Source organism: Balaenoptera ricei, chromosome 6, assembly GCF_028023285.1.
Source record: "Balaenoptera ricei isolate mBalRic1 chromosome 6, mBalRic1.hap2, whole genome shotgun sequence".
Classification (NCBI taxonomy): Eukaryota; Metazoa; Chordata; class Mammalia; order Artiodactyla; family Balaenopteridae; genus Balaenoptera; species Balaenoptera ricei.
The window spans coordinates 90916167-90937742 of record NC_082644.1 but is presented as its reverse complement, the minus strand read 5'-3'; the positions used below and the strand labels follow the sequence as shown (position 1 = coordinate 90937742).

General features: G+C 37.8%; 1 protein-coding gene across 11 annotated transcripts in view; it reads right to left on the bottom strand.

The window, feature by feature from the left end:
* Positions 1-9385, bottom strand: part of STX17 (syntaxin 17) — a 121769-nt gene extending 112384 nt beyond the window's left edge. For 7 of the 11 annotated variants that reach the window (XR_009503730.1, XM_059925170.1, XM_059925175.1 and 4 more), the window contains exons 1-2: positions 9176-9341; positions 255-440 (exon numbers count right to left, since the gene is read on the bottom strand). Coding sequence is in view for 10 of the 11 variants with exons in the window: in XM_059925170.1 (XP_059781153.1) it covers positions 255-413 (159 nt within the window). In the remaining variant the exon portion in view is untranslated. The other 4 variants (XM_059925171.1, XM_059925173.1, XM_059925172.1 and 1 more) reach the window with 4 other exon arrangements.
* Between the last annotated feature and the right edge of the window lie 12191 nt (positions 9386-21576).

Genomic DNA, 21576 nt, shown 5'->3' with positions numbered 1-21576 from the left:
AGGCATTGATTCTATTCTTATATCCCTTCCTAAAAAAGGAATAATGTGAGAGGGGTATTTGTAGAACAGAAAACCCAGATGAAAAAATGAATAATGATTTTAAATCGACAGGAGCTAGATGTTTTAGCGAAGACTCTTATCTAATAGTCTCAATGCAGGTGAAATGCACAACAAATATAAATCAGAATATGTAACTGTTTCTTGTGGTAAAAAAAGAAAAAAATGGAAAAAAAGAAAGAAATAAAAAAACTCACCTTCTCAATATTTATCTGGTGCTTTCTTAACCTCTCCAGGTCTGTTGGGATTACTATCTTAGTAAATTTCTGAATAGCTGGTTCAAGACGGCGTAATTTCACTTTTTCTTCATCTTCAGACATCCTAAAAAAATGTTGTATCTCTTCTACTTGCAACATCTACCTTCTCCACTCATGTAGAAAAACCTAAAAGGGAAATATTTATTTAAGAATTTTAAAAATCAATTTCCATTATTTTTAAAAGCCAACAATTAGGGAATTTTATAATATATTCTAAATACATACTCAACTTAATGCTGAACTTCAGTGACTGGTTTTTTAAACAAAACTTTTATTTTAAAATCTTTTTCTCTCTACAAAGGTAATGTATATTCACTTTAGAATGATTAGAAAATAGGAAAAAGAGAATAAAATAAAATCAACAATCATCTCCTCACCTATAGTTAACTACTCTTTCCATTTTTCCCCCTCCTGCCCCCCTACTTCCATTTTGATGCATGTCTTTCCAGGTCTTTTTAATATAAGGATATATATATGTATGCATATATTTAAATAACTTTTTTCAAAAAACCAGAAGTATACTGTTCAAGTCTTTATCTCCCAATGTACCTTGGACAGTGAATAATGTTTTCTAAAAAGGTGTCAAATGGCAAAATTGGAAGAAAAAATTTCATTCTTAACATTTCTGCTGTAAAAACTCCATTTCTAATATAACATATGTAATTATATACTTCAAATATATTATAAAATGCAACTCTTCTCATTGATGTCCTTTAAGTTGCATCTTCCCTTTCTTACAAAGTGATTATCATTGTCTACAATCAGTACGAGTAACCAGTGACAGAGCTGGAATAAGAACCCAGTATTCCTGAGAGTGCAATCAAATGCTCTTTCTAATTCACCAGTAGTTTTTTTTTTTTAGCAGTGTTCCAGAGAGTCCAGGGTTACGTTTTTGGGGTCAGGGTAGGTGATGGTAAAGGTTGTCAAGTGGACAGGCTCCACGACCCCACACCTGCTTCAGCTGGAGAAAATTTACTTATATCTATTTCATAAATTTGAACTTATTAGATTTTCTGTAAATAAAGGGCTCCACTGCTTAAGCAAGCTTGAAAACCACTGTTGTACATCATGTTTTCATGCCATCTAATTAGCCATAACCTCTCCCATATTAAAAATAAATGAGTTGACTATGTTAATTCCATTGGGTTATGGTATCTTAGACTGGGGTCCATAGACGTAGGGGTTTGGGACTTGAGGAGTTCCTGAATGTTTACAAAAAATTATGAATATATTTTTGAATTATTTCAGAAGACAGAGTCCATTGCTTTCATGAAATTATCAAAAAGCTCTATCACTCCAGAATCATTAAGAACTATTATTCTAAATAATGTTGTTTCTCTCTTTCACAACTGAAAATCTTGAAGTGTTGGTTATACAGATTCTCTCATCTACCAGTAACTTGGTCTTTACAGTTAATCTAAGCTTGAAAGCAAAAAAGGAAAATCTCCAGACACCAAAAATAAAGAGTCTAACAGCTACAGTACTTAGTGGGAATTAGAGATGCATGGGGAAGTTCACTGCCAAAAGATTGGTCCACAGCCCCAACAAAATGGGAAAATTTACAGCTAAGGGACTAGAGATAATAAAGTAACCTAAAAATAAAATTAAAATAGGTACATTTTAAGATAAAGATATAAAGAAAGAAACAGAATCTTAAAAAAATTAGATAATATTATGAAACAGTAACAAGCCAATCTGAAAATAAACCAAGTAAAAATTCTACAAATAAAAACCTCCAAAGATGCATTAAACAGTAAATTTTGTTTACTGAAAAGACAATTATTGATTGGAAGCTATCAGTATGAACACAGAGGAATAAGGACACATAAAAAGAAGATAAGCAACATTAAGGATAAAATGACGAGCTCAATAACAAGTAGGAGTCCCATAAGGAAAGAATAAATAAAGTGGCAAAAAGTCACTATTCAAAGAGAATATGCTGAGAATTAAGATGTAAAACCTCAAACTGAAAATGCACATAAACATTAAGTAGCATAAATAAAAAACAAATTTACCTAAACACATGGAAGGGAAATTTCAGAACATTAAGGACAAAGAAAAAATATCTTAAAAAGCAAACCAGAGATAAAAGACAGATAAACTAAAACAACAAAAGTAGTAAACTTTTCATCAAAGCAACATATCAAAAGATAAGAATATCTTCAAAGTGCTGAGTTGGTATATACCCAGGTTAATTATTATCCAGAAGTGAAGGTAAAATAATCATTTTCAGACATACAAAGACTGAGTTTATTACCAAGCCCTTCATTAAAAGAACTACTAAAAGGCATGCTTTAACAAAAAAGAAAATAAACCCAAAGGAAAGGAATGGCAAGGAGCAAAAAAATATAATAAAGTATACTGTTACTGGGTGAATAAAGGAAGCAGTGAATAAAAGAATAAAAGATTTATTTTGAATAACCTGATCAAATATAATAAAAATGTCTCCATGTAAATTATTATTTTTCTATAATGTATTTTTTATAGCAGCACGGTATCACATTGTACAGATGTTCGATAATTTAATCATCTAATGTTGGCCACTCAGGATGTTTCCAATTTTCCACTATTATAAACTAAACCACAGTGTAATCACTCTTCTTTCACACAAATCCATACTACCATCTATGATTATTTCTTTAAATACCTGGAAATAGAATTAACAGATACACACATTTTTTAAGGCTTCTGATACTAAATGTCCCAAAAAAGGCTGTGCCTATTTACATTCCCACTAGCAACATATCAAAATGTCCATTTATCTGGATTAAAGACTTAAATGTGAGACCCGAAGCCATAAAACTCCTAGAAGAAAACATAGGCAGTATACTCTTTGACACTGGTCTTAGCAATATGTTTTTGGATGTCTCCTCAGGCAAGGGCAACAAAAGCAAACAAAGAAATAGGACTACATCAAAATAAAAAGCTTTCTCAGTGAAGGAACCCATCAACAAAACAAAAACGTAACCTACTAAATGAGAAAAGATATTTGGAAATGATATATCTGATAAGGCATTAATATCCAAAATATACAAAGAATTCACACAACTCAATATCAAAAAAATAAACAATCCAATCAAAAACTGGGTAGAGGATCTGAACAGACATTTTTCCAGGAAAGACATACAGATGGGAAATAGACACATGAAAAGATGATCAACATCTCTAATCATCAGGAAAATGCAAATCAAAACCACAATGAGCTATCACCTCACACCTGTCAGAATGGCTATCATCAAAAAGACAAGAAATTTCAAGTGTTGGTTGTTGGCAAGGATGTGGAGAAAAGGGAACCCACATGCATGTGGTGGGAATGTAAACTGGTGCAACCACTATGGAAAACAGTATGGAGGTTCCTCAAAAAATTAAAAACAGAACTATCATATGATCCACCAATTCTAGGTATTTATCTGAAGAAAATGAAAACACTAACTGAAAAGATATATACACCCCTATGTTCATAGAGCATTATTCACATTAGCAAGATATGGAAGCAACCATTAAGTGCTCAAAGATAGATGAATGGCTAAAGAAGATGTGATACATATACACACACACACACACACACACACACACACACACACACACACACAAAATGGACTATTACTCAGCCATAAAAAAGAATGAAATCTTGCCATTTGCAACATGGATGGACCTAGAGGGTATTATGCTAAGTGAAATAAGCCAAAGAAAGACAAATGCCGTATGATTTCATGTACACGTGGAATTTAAAAAACAAAACAGAACAGAAACAGATACAGAGAATAATCTGGTGGTCACCAGAACGGAGGCAGCCTGGTGAGTGAAATGCGTGAAGGGGAGTAAGGAGTGCAAATTTCCAGTTATAAAATAAACAAGTCACAGGGATGTAAGGTACAGCATAGGGAATATAGTCGATAATATTGTAATGACTTTGTAGAATGATAGATGGTTACTAGACATCATGGTGATAAATTCATAATGTATAAAAATGTCAAATCATTATGTTGTATACTGGAAATAAATACAGTATTGTATGTCAACTATACTTCAATTTAAAAAACTTTAAAATGTCCATTTATCCGTACTCCAACCAATACCTGATATTATCATTCTTCTTAAGACATTCAACTGGTGACAAAAATGGTATCTCATTATTGTCTTATTTTGCATTCTTTAAATTACTAATGAGATTGATTTATTCTCTATTTGCATTTCTTCTTTCATCAATTGCCTGCTCGTGCTACAGGGACTGTCTTTCTCTTATTATATTAACATATAATAGTCTCATAAATTATCAACATTTCCCTAACACTAATGTTCCCAGTTTATCACATTGCCTCTTGTGTTTTCTTCCACTATGCAGATTATATAAGAAGCTATCTTTATATCTATTACTATTCCTATCAAAATGTTTTTTAACATACCTGGTATTCAACAGATGCTAATGGAACTAAAACACTTCTTCACATGTCTCTTCTACACTATGTCTAATCCTATCACTCTAGTCAAACAGCACAATATGCATAGCACATTACAAGTGTCTTATTTGGTCTGCATTTAGACTCTTTCCCCTCTCCAATTTTTCCCCATAGTTTACCACCAATGAATATATATCTAAAACACCAAAGGCAACATGCTCCTCCTCTGAATAAAGACTTCTAAGAGTTCCCTATTATCTGAACAAGAAAATAAAATGTTCGTAAGTAATCCACCCAATCTACTGAAATATCATCACCCAATCTCTACTTTTGGCTTTGCAAGGTGCTCCCTCTGTCTAGATGCTCTTTTATATCCCATCTGCCTCTCAACTTTGTGTATCATTTGAGATACAACTCAAATGATTCTGCCTTCTCTTCCACTAATCAGTTTACGGTGTACTTGACAAACCCCAATTATTGACTATTTGGCTTGTTTTCACTGCTCCCCTATGCTATGATGATAGCTCTCTTTTTTGAATTCAAAAAGTAATATTTCCAGGTCAGAGTGCATGACTCTGCCCCTCAGCTTTTTGTGCTCAAGGAATAACCTGCTGCCTCACAAGGGCCATCTCTCGGGGAAGACATTCTGGCCCAAGACCCGCCCAAGAGACTTTTCCAACTCTTGGTCTCCTTCTAGAGAGTATTTTTTTTTCTCTCCACCATTTCCATTTCTATAAAGTTACAATAAAATACCCATATAAAACTAAGAAGGGAACATAGCATTCAAATAGTTGCATAAAGTATGATGTTACTGAAACAAAGTCATCCAACAGTGCCTCTGATCATAAAATAGCTCAAATAATGTTTATAAGCTATTAAGGGAAGGTCTTAATTCAATATAGAAATTGTGGTTTAAAAGTGTGATTTAATAATGAGTTGAAAATGTATTTCAGCATTTCTTGATTTTTAAGTCAGAAAACTGGGAAATATTTCTGATATAATTCAAACATAGGATTAAAAAATACATTTACATTAACATCACAGGTATTTAAAATATGCCTATGAAAAAACAAGAGAAAACACACAAAAATGCCTAATTTCTCAAACTTCTGTAAAGTTGTTGTATTACTTTTAACTTTATTTTTCAAGTGTAATGGAATATTTGGGGTGACAGAATTGTTTGTATCATGACAATGGTGGTGGATAAACAATTATATGCATTTATCAAAATTCACAGAACTGTACACCACAAAAGGTGAATTTTTGTATATTAAAAAACAAAAACAACGAGATGTGGGGGAACCCAAAATGAAATACAAACTATAAAAAATAAAATTAACTGTATTACAAATGAACAACATAACCACAATGAAAGAAGTAGGGGAAGAAAATAACTAATCTAGGTAACTTTGGAAAACAGATGCTGGATACTCGATACTAGTGTCTAGATATAGGATCCTAGATACTAAACTGGATACTACAAGGCTAAAGACAAAAAGAATTACACACAACTATACTGTACTCTAGTTAGTAAATTTGTTTCTCATAGGACTATGGGTTAGAAATCCTGAAATTACTTTATGTGTACACTAGGACTGAACAAATAAGGAAATATTTTGTAGAACACAAAAGCCAGATTTCTCACTGTTGAAGAAAGAAGTTACAAGTAAAAGGCAAGACTAGAATGAACCCTGTGGTACTGTATTAGAAACAGAAGTATCAGAATAAACTTTAGAAAAAAATATATATATATACAGACATATATCTAAAATACATGTGTGTATATATATATACAGATAAACACAAAAATAAATATAAATCTTGATAGATGCATGAATATACACATATGTGTGCCTGTATCTCCATGAAATATATGGATTTGCAGTTGACCCTTGAACAATATGGATTTGAACTGCGAGGGTCCACTTACAGTGGACTGTTTTCAATAAATACGATTTTTTCAATAAATACTACATGATCCACAGTTAGTTGAATCCGTGGATATGGAACCGCAGATACAAAGGGCCAACTATGGGACCTAAGTGGCTTCGGATTTTGCTATCCACTGCAGGTCCTAGAACCATTCTCTGTGGATACCAAGGGATGACTGTATATACAGCTAGAAATATATACATACACACACACACACACACACACACACACACACACACACGCTTCTAAGATGTCTTCTGCCAGGCACTGGAAGTGATGATAACCCAGTAGCAATGAGCACACCTAGCGCCCAGATCCCTGGTGTTTAAATACTACTCTCCAAACAAAGAAAGCAGGGGTCTTTGGGGAAATGGTGGATTCCAGTGCAGGGAAAACACAAGAGAAGCTTGGAGCATCTTAGGGTGCCAAAAAGCAAGGAAGTTCTCAAAAAAGGATGAGAGCCTATAAAAAGGGCACAGGAAGCAACTTGAAAAAACTTGAAATGGACGAAGCTGGAACAATTTGAGACATAAAACAAATAACGAAAGTGTAGGAAAATAACCAATAGAAAAATAAATGAGTCCATACAGATACAAAAAATTAACAATAAATAAATAAATGGAATGAAGATGCAGCTCTTCCTTACAGAAAAACTCCAATTAATAAATTACGAAGGGGCTTCCCTGGTGGCGCAGTGGTTGAGAATCTGCCTGCCAATGCAGGGGACACGGGTTCGAGCCCTGGTCTGGGAAGATCCCACATGCCGCGGAGCAGCTAGGCCCGTGAGCCACAACTACTGAGCCTGCGCGTCTGGAGCCTGTGCTCCGCAACAAGAGAGGCCGCGACAGTGAGAGGCCCGCGCACCGCCATGAAGAGTGGCCCCCACTCGCCGCAACTAGAGAAAGCCCTCGCACAGAAACGAAGACCCAACACAGCCAAAAAAAATAAAAATAAATAAATAAATAAATAAATAAATAAATAAAGAAGGAATGAGGGAAACAGAAAACCACCATTAGAACATTACAGCAATAATTACTGAAGGCAAGATCATCAATGAATGCTAAAATCAACAAATTAAAGTTTGAGGAGAAACAGGATATTTGCATTGTTTAAAAGTAGTTCTCCCCCAAGATACTGATTAATTACAAAGGGAAAAAGTTACTTTACATTAGAGAATCCCAGCAGATACCACCTTAACCAAGTGATCAAGAGCAATATCAAATGCAGTGTGTCATATCATGTACCCCTCGTATGATGAACTACTGAGAAGGGCATATACACTTCTGTGGTATCAACAAAAGTACACAACCTTAATCTAATCTTGAGAAAACATCAGACAAAACCCAACTGAAGGACACTCTACAAAATAACTAACCAGGACTCTTCAAAAGTGTAACGGTCATGAAAGACAGGAAAAGACTTAGACGTTGTCACAGACTGGAGAAGACTAAGGAGCCATGCCAACTAAATGCAATGTGGGATCTTAGATTGGATCGTGGAACAGAAAAAGGACTTTAGTATAAAAAATGATGAAATCTGAAGAAAGTTGGTGATTTAGTTAACAGCGTTGTACTGAAGTTAATTTCTTACTTTTGATAATTGTATTATAGTTATGTAAGATGTTAACATTAAAGGAAATTGTAGAGAACTCTGTATTACTTTTGTAACTCTTCTGTAATTGTAAAATATTTCAAAATAAAAAGTCTCTTAAAACAATGTGTAAACTGATGTTTGCCGTAAGACAGGTCAAATATTTTGAGGTCAAAGAACTGCAATCATATTCACTGCACTAACACTTGGGGTGGGCGGGGGCGGGGGCCAGGTGCTTTACAAACTACCTTTAGTGCTTACAACTATTACCAGCTGACTACCACACTACTCATGTTTCCAATAAGGAAAAAGTACTGGGAGGTTAACCAAATTACTTAAAGTTATTTGTAAGTGAAAAGCCCCATTTCTTAGGAAAAGTCCAATATCACTGGCAACGCCCCTTTCCAAAAAAGTTATGAACACCTTCCCACATTTCCCCACACCTGGGCCACCGAATTCCCTCAGGCACGTCGCCCCGTGTTTCTCATTGGGGGAAGGGGTACTGAATTTGGAAAGAAAAGTCAAGGCCCTCGGACCTACCTACCGTACGGTCTGCTCTCTGAGCCTCCGATTCCGAATTGTAAAAAGGGGAGACAGACGTGGGGCCTTCTGCGAACCACCCTCCCCGGTATGGCTGACAGGAGGCTCCCCCCTCGCGCCCCAGGACCTCCCCTCAACACCCTCGAGCCTCGAGTCATTCCTCGCAGCGTCACCCACCGCGCACCTGGGCCACATAAACCAAACGCCGCCTCCCCCCACCCCCGCCCCCGAATGGGTGCGCGGGCCCCTCTCCGGACCAAGACGCCGGCGACCCTGATGACCTAGGACCCACAGTGCGTCACACGCAGGGCAGACGAAGTAAACTTTTCCACCCCGAGACCCCGGGAGGCCGTCAAGCTCGCCCGGTCGGCCGCCTCCCTATACCCGCTTCGAAAGCACCTCCAAAACCGAAACCACCACTTCTTCAAGCCGAGAGGAGCTCCCACAGCTTTCGCACTTCCAACCTGATGCCCTGCTTCCTGCGGGGCGCCCCTCCCGCGCGCTGGGCTGGCACCGGGCCCACGACGCGGGCCAGGGCCTTACGCCCCCAGGGGGCCTATCGCTATCCCCCTTACCTCCCGCCGGGGCGTTCGAGGCCGCTGGGTACGCACGGCGCAGGCGCAGGCGCGGGCGCGACGGGACAGGGCGTCGCGATAGGCGGGCTGGGCTGCGCCACGCCCCCTCCCGCCCAGTCCCGGCCTCGAGGGGTGTGGCTGGCGCCCCTGTGTGTACAGACACGGTTGCCGCTCTGGACAGTCTCACTAAGTGGTCTTGATTTATGTTGTGGGGTTGTAACAAGGGAGCCAAGAGGAAGGAGACGCACAGATGCTCTTTAAGTCTGTCTGTTCGTTGTGTTTTAAGTGTGAGACAATTCACATCTGTATAGCCCTCTACATTTTGCCACTTTTTTCTGTCCATTTTCCTCTGTTCTTCTAGGAATTTTATTGGTGGGCTGGCCGGGTGTTCTTACCTCTTTACACTGGTAGAAACTGAAGCTCACAGAGGTTGTGCCTTCTCCATCTACACCCCCGTCTGAGGTAGACGGCACAAGCCTTAACTGTAACAGGCACAGAAACTGAAACTCAGACAAGTTGTGCTTTTTCCCAAAAACGGGTTGAACCAGTGTCAACCCAGTGCCAGTGTCCTTTTCCCAATTTTATAGATAATGACGCTAAGGCTCAACAAAGAGTTCTAGTGACTCACTAGCAGTTCAGCCATGTAGTGACACAGTTGGAACTTCAACTGGGTTTCCTAATTCCCTTTTCAAGTTCTTCCAGTTATACCAGCTGATACCAATGAACAAGCAGTTGGTTGGCTTTGAAGCCCTGTCCAGGTCACAAGTCCTCCTCCCTGGATGGCCTGACTTCCAGATCCAGCCTTTTTAATATGCGTTTGTGAATATTCAGATGACTTGCTCAGAACGTATCCACTGATGATACTATCCTTAGAAGTCATAAGGATGTTCAAGCCATAGCTAAGGAAACTGAGCTCTTAGGGTCTTCCAGTGGAGTGGGAGTAGGGGTAGAAATTGTGGACCAATGAATATTAGGGGTCTGTAAGAATTGCCTTGAAAGGTAATTTCTAAAATAAAGCATAAAATCTGCTAAGCATTTTGGATTTTCTTTGTGGGTATAATGAATGCTGATTTCTTTTACTCTAGGAAGGAGGTGTTTATAAGATTTTAATTCTAAGGAGAAAAATTAAAGTATTAGCCAATACCATGGGAAAATTTTTTTTATGCAAGACAAGAGCTTTTGAAGTAAAGGTCATTCAAGTTAAGCTCTGAAAAATCTACCTCAAGTACACTAGGGAGATGTGACACTCAAGGATTCTAAACTTGAACCTAGACTTCTAGGTTATTATATGTATGTTTGCTATAAGTTAGGTGTGTCAAGGTAGCTAAATATAACTTTTAAATCTAACAGTTTGTTAGCTTGATTTATAATCTTTAAATATTTAGATATATGGTGTGTGGACCTCTTTTTGTAGTCTTGCCTGGGCACTGAAGTTGTTAGGAGCAGGCCTGCTGCTACTAGCCAACATTTTCCTGAGGTCCTAACTGAACCAGGAAGGCCAAACAAAACAAACAGTAATAAATAAATAAATGGAGAAAAAGAAAAATATTCTTTTTAGGTATTATGATTGCTTACTTGGAAAACCCAAGGAATGAATTGAAACACGTTCAGTAAAATGGCTAGAGCAATAGCTTTCCTAAACAGCGATCACCTATTAAAAATTGTAATGGGAGAAAAGATCACTTTCAAAGAGCAGAATCTAATTTGTGTTTGTAAGGAATTATGGGAGCTATTTGAAGAATTAAGAATAATAGCTAAATGGAGTAGGGGTGAAGGGAGGGATTTCCAAGAGGCACGAGGAAACTCTGGGGATAATGGATATGTTCATTATCTTGCTTGTGGTACTGGTTGCATGGGTGTATATATATGTTAAAACTTACCAAATTATACACTTTAAATACACTTTAAATATGGATATTGTTTATGGTATGTCAGTTATACCTGAATAAGGCTGTTTCTTGAGGAAAGGTGTATATTATCATTTGCTTAGAAAGTAGCACATTCTTGGAACAGGCTAAGGAAACAATATATATTCACTCTATGAATTAAGACATAATTTTTCCAGTATTATAGAGCAAGTATATGGAGAACCTGAGAATCAAATTCAGATTTGGCACAATAATATAGACCTCCTAGGTTATCTTCCTAGTCCATTCCTCTTCTGGGAACTGCTTCTCCCTACCAGATCTGCAGACTATCAGTTATGAGCCTCTGGCAGCCATTTTATACAGGCATGAACCCATGCTCCTGACCATAGTGAATTGGTCCAGGAGCAGACCCCTGACCCAAGCTGGAACAATAAGATACCTGTTCCAGGAATCTGAGATTGGGACTAGGATTCTAGCTTTAATATGGCTTGTTTCTTGAATGGAGGAGATGCTCACAGCAGAGCTCCTGGTGGCTGTATTTTTGACTCCATAGACTGGTGAATCAGAGGAAGCCTTGCTGCTGGTGATCCCACTTAAAATTGTGGACAGATGATTGTATGTATATCCTAGGCCATGTTGTTAAAAAATGTGGGGGGTTTTTTTGTTTGTTTTTTTTTACTGTAGGTCATGTTCAAAAAATATTTAAAGCCACTACCTTCACTAAGTTCTTTCTCTAGCATATGAACTATTGAAATATCTACTGCAGTTCTGAATGCATTCTATCTTTGTGCATTCTAACATTCCAACAATCTTGTGAACTGAGATGAAGAAAGGTTAAAAATAAAGTGATAATAGTGGTTACCTTTAATGTGGGATTAACTGGGAGAAAGCATAAGTAGCTTTCTGGGGTGCTGGAAAGTTTCTGTGTATTGAACCGTTGTGATTACATATGTGAAAATTCATCAAGCTGTACACCTAAGATTTGTGTATATACCTTGTGTGAGTTACACCACAATAAAAAAGGAAAATAAAGAGCTAGTAATTCTTGATTTAAAACAAATAAAACCTCTTAGTAGACAAGGAATATATACTTCCTTAATAGCATTTCTCTCTACTACCTGTCTCTGAAATAGTGGTGAAATAGCAGCAGTAATCCCTACCCTTGTTAGAGACCTTCAACCTTTAGAATATAAAATGAAAAGCCATGAAGGAGACAGAAAAAGAGGTAGGTGAGAATGATTAGATGCACAAAAAAGAAACAGAGTTTGCAGCACATTCAAATTCCTGGTTCCAGCTCATTCCTGAGGCTTAGCTTAACCCCAAAGTGGCTTAGCTTTAACCACTTAGGTCTGGTTAAACCCCAAAGCCTCCTAATCCCCCACCCTACCCCAGCTCTTACCCTGCATTTTCTTTAATTGCTTAAACTAGCTCAAGTGAACTTCTACTTTCAATCAAGAGAGTTCTGTTATCAACACAAAATTCCATTTGTTTCTATTATCTTATGATATCATTTTAAACTTACACATAGTGTTCCCTGGCTTTAGTACTTCAACCTTTCCACTTTCTGCTTTAGTGGCTCCTGCCACCACACACACACACACCATTACCAAACAATCTGTTCATACATATTAAGATTATAGAGACCTTACATCAAACCAAAAGCAGTGAACTCTGCAGGCAAACAGTAACACTAAAATTCTCTGCTTATCAACCATTCACTACTTAGGAATTTGATAACCGTTTAATATGTAGAATAGCTTAAATGCCCAGACATCTCTCTAAAGACTCCTTCCCCACCTTTTTGTTCTTTTAATTATCTTAATAATTCTCAGAACTTAGTGCTCCCAACAATTATTGCACAAGGTAGTATTTATAAAACCATGCTTAAAAGACCTTATGGGCAATTTAAGCAATTTTCAAGAGTAGTTTTAACATGGTAATTTTCGCTTTATCAATGACTTTAATTCATACCCACACCCCTTACCATCCAACTCACCTTCAAAAGATGCAACTTTATACTATGCTTGCAACTAAAACACAGTAAACTTACTTAGCATTAGAATCTTACTAAATATTGTTTAAACTTTGGCAATTTACAAGGCACCTTGAATTTTGTAGTACCTTAGTTATTGTCATGAATATCAATTAATATCACATGATAAATATACAAATGTGCAAGTTGATAGATATTCCACATGCACCCAACCTTGCTTTCTGACTTTAGCTCCCATTATTCCTCTTCACTCATCCTCTGCTCTAACCAAATCGAACTCAGTATTCTTAATCCCAATCCTTTTCCCAATCCTACCTGTGCCTTACACCTGGAATATTCTCCATCGATTGCCCCTCCCTCTCTGCACATTCAAATCCTACTCATCTTCCCATGTTCACTCCAAATGTGACCTCTTGTAATTTTTCTAGAATTTCTAGATTTAAGGCCTCCCTCCTCTAAACACCCACCTTAATAATCCGATCTTTTTTTGACGCATCACTGTCTGCATTTTATTATAGAAATTTGGTGTGTGTTTTGTTGCCACCTCCAGTGTTTTTCACCCTTTTCCCTGTCATGACACAAATAGAAAATGATATTTATAAAGCAAAGCTGAGAGAGAAAGCTGCTCTCAGACTCTGCCACTGGCTCAGTTGCACTGGGAGCTGGGAAAGTTAATGCTTCCACACACCTATGACACAGTCAAGCACAGGGGTTGAGAAGCTGTCTTGTACCATCCCACGTAAGAATATAAGCTTCCTGAGGACCGGCTCCATGTTTGCTTATCTCAGTATCCACCTGTAGATTCTAGTTCAATACCTTGTACCTGTAATAAATGAATAATTGGATAAATGACAAAGCACTATTTAAATTTGTTTTTACAGAGTTCTGAGGGCTTCCAGTTTCAGCTCTGACTTGTAAAGAACTTGAAGGTCATCACCCCCATCCGTACAACAAGAAAAAAGATGAACAAACTTAAAGTAAATTACCTTTCTTTGACTCATAAAAGAACTGAGGTTCAGGGCAAACTGCCCCTCTCCCGGAAATCTGGAGAGACAGGCAAATACAGAGAATCGCAACTAACATTAGCTTATCTGAAACAGAAGTCCCTGGAGTCTTAGGCTGGTGGAAACATTTACATGATAACTTTGACAAATCCTTGGAGGTGGAGTGTTGACTAGTGTGAGAGTGAGAAACTCTTGGGGCCTGCAGTCTTAGGCGGGGAACTGCATACATTCATGAGCTTTACCTCCAGGAAGCTCACCAGGTTCTCATGGTGAAGAGCCAAGAAAAAAAACTCATGTTTCTGGCAGAGGAGGAGAAAATAAACTGTGTTGAAATATATGGAGCCTTCTCTATAACAAAGGCCTACATAGCTAGAGACGAATGATGGTGGGGGGAGTGGAGGTGCTGAGAGAGGGTTGCATTACCCAACTCCAGCCCCTTCTAGACTTCCTGTCTCTCCTAAGGCAGGGAAGTGGCTGAGAAACACTTGTGAAGGTCAAAGCCCAAAGACACAAGACCACTGAAAGACTGAAAATTAATCATAGGTAAATCATAATTATCGAATGCTTCTGCTCCTCCTACACTTTAGCACCATATCTACAGGTCTTCAGAATAATCACAGCGGATTAGAACTGAAAGAACTGCAAGGTGCAGTCTCTATATAAGGAGTTTTTAGGAGAATCCAGACAACAAGGATGCTAGAGGAAATTGAAGCCTCTTATACCTACTGCAAACATTAAACACAGCCCAGCTCCTAGCCAGATTAATGTAAAACCTCACACCAAAAGCCTGTTCACCTCAGTTCCCACTACCTGATACAACATGTTTGGCTTTCACCAAAAAATTACAAGGCCTATTAACAGACAAGAAAAGGCACTGTCTAAAGAAACAAAGCAAGGATCAGAATCAGACTCAGATATGACATAGATTTTTGTAATTATTAGGGAATTTAAAATAACTGTGATTGGGCTTCCCTGGTGGCACAGTGGTTGATAATCTGCCTGCCAATGCAGGGGACACGGGTTCAAGCCCTGGCTGGGAAGATCCCACATGCCACGGAGCAACTGGGCCCGTGAGCCACAACTACTGAGCCTGCGCGTCTGGAGCCTGTGCTCCGCAACAAGAGAGGCCGCGATAGTGAGAGGCCCGCGCACTGCGATGAAGAGTGGCCCCCACTCGCTGCAACTAGAGAAAGCCCTCGCACAGAAACGAAGACCCAACACAGCAAAAATAAATAAATAAATAAATTTATAAAGTTCCTACCAAAATTCTTAAAAATAAAATAAAATAAAATAACTGTGATTAATATGGTAAGGAGTCTAATGGAAAAAATTGACAACATACAAGAACAGATGGGTAATGGAAGGAGAGAGATGGAAACTCTAAGAAAGAATCAAAAGGAAATGCCGAGAATGAGAAACACTCTAATGAAGATGAAGAACACCTTTGATGGGCTTTTCAGTAGACTGGACATGGTCCCACGGAAAGAATCAGTGAGTGTGAAGATATAGCAATAGAAACTCCCCAAACTAAAATGCAAAGGAAAAAAAAAAGAACAGAACACCTAAGAACTGTGGGACAATTTCAAAAGATGTAACGTATACATAATTGGCATACTAGAAGGAGAGGAGAAAGAAAATGGAACAGAAGAAATATTTGAAGTAAAAATGGATGAGAATTTTCCGAAATTAATGACAGAAACCAAACCACAGATGCAGGAAGCTCACAGAAAACCAAGCAAGATAAATGCCAAAAAAATCTACACCTAGGTATGTCATATTCAAACTCAAAAAAACAAAGACAATGGGAAAATCTTGAAAGAAGTCAGAGGGAAAGAACATCTTACGTATAGAGGAACACAGATGAGAATTACATGTGAATTCTCATCAGAAACCATGCAAGCAAGAAAAGAGTAGAGCGAAATATTTAAAGTGTTGGGAAAAAAAAAAATCCAACAAAACACAAACCTAGAATTTGATATCCAGCAAATTTATCCTTTACAAGTGAAGGACAAATAAAGACTTTCTCAGATGACCAAAAAAAAAGAAAAAAAGTGAAAGAATTCATTTCCTGCAGACCTGCTCTGCAAGAAATGTTAAAAGAAATTCTTCCAGGGAGGAAGAAAATGTAATAGATTACAAATATGGATATGTAAAGAAAGGATGAGCCCAGAAGAGGAATAAATAAATTTAAAATAAAATATTTTGTTTTTCTTCTTCTTACTTGGTCTAATAGATAACTATTCAAAGTAATAATAGTAACAATACATTGGGTAAAATAAATGGTAGCAATATCTTAAGGAATAGGAGGGAGGAATTGGGAAAACTCTGTTTAACGTAACTGAACTACCCATAAAGTGGTAAGTGTAATATGAAAGGGGACTTAGATTAGTTGAAATATATATTATAAACTCTAGAGAAATTACTAAAAAAAAGTTTAAAAAGAAGTATAATTGATATACCAGAGAGTACAAAAAGGGGGCAGGAGAGAAACAAAGGACAAGTACAAACAGAAAAGAGTTATAAACATGGTAAATATTAAACCAACTATATTAATAACCACTTTAAATATGAATGCTCTGAATACATCAATTTTTTTTGTCAGCATGATTGTCTGAGTGAACAAAAAAACACGACCCAGCTATATGTTTTCTGCAAGAAACCCACCTTAAATATAAAGACACAGAAAGGTTAAAAGTACAGGAATGGAGAAAGATATACCATGCTAATGCTAATCAAGAGTAGCTATATAGAGACTTCCTTGGTGGTCCAGTGGTAAAGAATCCGCCCTACAATGCAGGGGACGTGGGTTCGATCCCTGGTCAGGGAACTAAGATCCCACATGCTGGGGCAACTAAGCCTGAGTGCCGCAACTACCGAGCTTGCGCGCCTCGACTAGAGCCCGAGTGCCGCAAACTGCAGAGCCCACGCACTCTGGAGCCTGCACACCTCAACTAGAGAAGAGAAAATCCACACACCACAACTGGAGAGAAGCCCATGCACCACAACAAAGGTCCTGCGTGCTGCAACTAAGACCAGACGCAGCCAAAAATAAATAAACAAAATAAATAAATTAATAATAAATAAATCTTCAAAAAAAAGGATTAGCTATATTAATTTCAGACAAAGCAGACTTGAGAACAAGGAAAATTATCAAGAATAAAGAGGGACACTTTGCCTAATGATAAAGGGGTTAATTCTCCAAGAAGATGTAACAATCCTTAATGTGTACGCACCTAACAACAGAGCACCAAAATACATGAGGCAAAGCCTGATAGAACTGCAGGGAAAAATAAAGTGCCTTGCAAATAGAATATGAGAGCAACAAAAATTAAGTTCATGAAAGTTGCCATTTCTTCCAGGGGCAGCAGGATTGTCATAGAAGAACTAAGAGAATATAACAATAGCGCAAAATGATTTCCAAGATACCAAATATTTCTAGATTCCTGTTGGAGAACCTGCCGAGGCTCTCTTTTACAGGATTATAGAATCTATCCTCAATCCTTTCATAACTGACACTCTCACCAGTAAACCTTTTAATCCTCCAACTAGCATAAATACATTTAAGGGATTGGAAATCAACAAAATTCACAGAGTTCCACCCTCCCTCTTTTCAGCCCAGCAAGAGCCCAAATGTCATTGTCACACCCATTAGGGGATTTTTTCCCTTTTTTTGGCCTCAATGGATCACAGGAGCTTTTTGAATGGTATTTATATTTCCTCTAGCCAAAGATACATTAACTGTAATATTTCTTTGGCAGATTATTACTAAAGAAAGAAATATTGCTTGCTCCATGGAAATAAACTGATAGGTTCAGTAACTGTCACTTTGCTTATATAAATGAACGCTTCAGAGGATAAATGTTTCAAGCCTGAGCAAAGGGTTTTAAATATGGAAAAAATGTTCCTGAATCCCTGTACTTAAACATTACAGGACATAAATTGTAAGTTTGAATCTTTCTAACATCTGGTGAGTGCTTTCGCATTCATTCAATCAGTCAGTCTGCACAGTCAATATGCCAGCCACCATGCTGAGTCCTGGTGATTGAAAGTTTAAAAAGATCTCATTTCTGTCTTCTAGGATCTCACCTTCTGGAGGGAAAGACAGACATGTCAATGAATACAATACAGTTAACAAGCCCTTTTAAGCTATCCCTACACAAGTGCTATAGAAAGAAGCACAGAGAAGGTGACTTCAGAGTTTGGTCAATACATAGGAATTATTAAAGAAGGGAGGACAGAGCATTCTGAACAGAGAGAACATACGTAAAAGGCACAAAGAATGAAACAAAGGTGTGTTCAGGTCCCCAGAGTGCAGGTCCCAGGGGCAGATAAGCAGAGAAGGTTGCCTGAAGGTAGGATGAGTAACTACCTCAAATGTATTTACCAAAGTTCATGTTGATCATGTTCCTATTTGTTTCAGATCTGGTCAAGGCACTAGTTACTTTTAAACCTTTGTTGTGGCCCCCTCCTTCTCAGACATGCATCATACAATCTTACGCACACTTATGATTTCTTGTGGGGGCTTCTGAGGCTCTCCAAGTTTTAATTTAAATTTCCAGCTTCATAGCCCACCATTTTCTGAAGCTCCACAAGGTTCCTCTAATTTCCTAATATCCCATCCACTTTCTTTCTTCTATGCCTTTGCTCAAGCTGTTCTTTTCTTTGGAATGTTTTCTGCTTCCTTTCCATTGATCAAAATTTTACTTCTCCCTGAAGGCACACCTCAAATCTCTTCTCTCCAGAGAAACCTTCCCTTATTCCCCTCCACCTGTTCCCACAGTACCTTGATTTAATTTTACTCTGCAGTATAGTCGTTCACATATCTGTCTTTACAACTAGAGCAGAAACTTATTGAGGGCAGGCACCTTGTGTCATTTATTGTGTGTTCCCAGCACATGCCCTGGAATGTGGCATTTGATAATATTTGTTTTCAATGACATGTGTGTCTCATCACCTTTGTGATCTGATTAGTCTTCTCGTTTCACAACTGAGTTCCCGCAGCCGCAAGCCTTCTTAAAGCTACTTGTCACTGAGGGTGAGATCAGAGGAAGAATAAGAAAACCACCTGAGGCACACAACAAAGTCACTTGAGGATCTTTAAAAAATGTAATTGCCTGGTCCCCACCTTCAGAGATTATGATTTCATTGGGCTGAAGTGGAAACCAGGCATCAATATGTTTTTTAAAGTTCTCTGGATAATTCTTAAGTGTGGTCGGTTTTGAGAACTATAGACTTAAAGGGCAGGTGAGAAATAGTTACTAGGTCCCATATGGGAATTAGAATAATTTCTAATTCATTTTTCTCAAATGGTGATGCTTTTCCCAGAAAAAAAAAACATAACTAAAGGAATGGGGCCACACAGTTTACATGAAATTGACTTTTTTTCCAGAGAAAGTCCTACTGTATAGCACAGGGAACTATACCCAATCTCCTGGGATAAACCATGATGGAAAAGAATATAAAAAAGAACGCATGTCTACATGTGTATAACTGAGTCACTTTGCTGCACAGCAGAGATGGGCATAACATGGTAAATCAACTACACTCCAATAAAAAATAAATTAAAAAAATAAAAATTTTAATTGAATTATATGTAGTTTTGTAAACCATCTTCAGTCCTTTCTGGAATAAGGGTAAGTTATAAATAGATAAAGATCATTTCTTATTTTTAAATTTCTTATTCAATTAACTTCTGGTGAAGAGTATTTGAAATGTCTCCTGGGGAAATTTGCATGGATCAGGCAGATTGGAAAAATAACATTACAGGCGTTACTTTCTGGTTCTACTGCTGATCTCCTAACTTTTAAAATTTGGTTTAAGTCCTGTATAACATAGCACTTGAACATAATGTGAATCTATTGGTAACTGAATATTTTTGCATTTAGAGTTAAAGTTTGAATTTTGTTTTCAAAAGAATTTAAGATACAAACTTAAGACTACCTAAATCTTTGTTCCTGTGTGTATAAAAAAATTCTATTTAAGTTTAAATAAAAGAGCTAAGATTTATAGCCTATCAGAGCATTAGAAGATAAAATCTGATATCCCGATTAAAAAAAATCGTACATATAAAAATGCATTTGAAATGGAATGAAACCTGTTCTGTTACTAAAAGATATTTGTAATGCTAGAATTACATTGCTAGATCAGAAGAAAGGAAGATATAGAAAAGTCTGTATGTCTTCCTATATTCAATCTCCCTTATCATTTTAAACTTGTTTTTTTTTTTTTTAATTTATTTTTGGCTGCATTGGGTCTTCGTTGCTGTGCGCAGGCTTTCTCTAGTTGCGGCGAGTGGGGGCCACTCCTCGTTGCGGTGCGTGGGCCTCTCATTGTGGTGGCTTCTCTTGTTGTGGAGCACGGGCTCTAGGCATGCGGGCTTCAGTAGTTGTGGCACGCGGGCTCAGTAGTTGTGGCTCACAGGCTCTAGAGCGCAGGCTCAGTAGTTGTGGCGCACGGGCTTTGTTGCTCCGTGGCATGTGGGATCTTCCTGGACCAGGGCTCGAATCCGTGTCCCCTGCATTGGCAGGTGGACTCTTAACCACTGCGCCACCAGGGAAGCCCTAAACTTGCATTTTTAAACGTTCAAAAGCAAGACAATCCTTAAAAATTTGAAAGTATTAAGGACATTTTCCTCCATTAAAAAAATCCCTGTTTAGAGATTGCTTTCAGAGACAATTTACAAGACCCCTAACTAAATCAGTTTCCTTGGTTTATGTGTAGACCCTTAATCTCTGCCTTCCTCACTTCCCTACCCCCTCATTCAATTGACTAGGTGATCAAGGTTCATCCTTTTTTGTTTCTAATAGACTTGATTATTTCTGAAAAAGTTAAAAACCCATTCTCCAAAGGGCAATGCCTTTCTACCTGTAAAGACAGAAAGTAAACTTCAGAAGAGAATTCTGAAAGTGGAATTAGAGATGTTCCAAATGCAGGCAATATTATTAGAACTAAAACATTACCTTCAGGGTGACTGCAGGAGGTAGACTGGGTGCATGGTCAGGATGGACTCACTACTGAGTTTTACCCAGACTTCTGATGAAGGAATAACTGCTGCTACATGAACTGATTTGGAACATAGAAAGAAAATTAAATACCATCCAGCTGACTTTACGATCTAAATTTGGGTTTATCTTAAATCTGATAAACCAATGCATAAATGTGTCTACTAATAACGCAGCCTAGAACGTAAATGATGAATGACTGATGCATTTGTAGTGAACTCATTTTACTTCCTGGTGATCACTGCATTCTTTTCTACGCTCAATAATCAGCCTGAATTTTTCCAGAGGTTTTCGTTAGACTTTCCTTTCCTGTCTTTGAAGGCTCAAATAATTTCTCTATTTAGAAAGTCAAAATATAT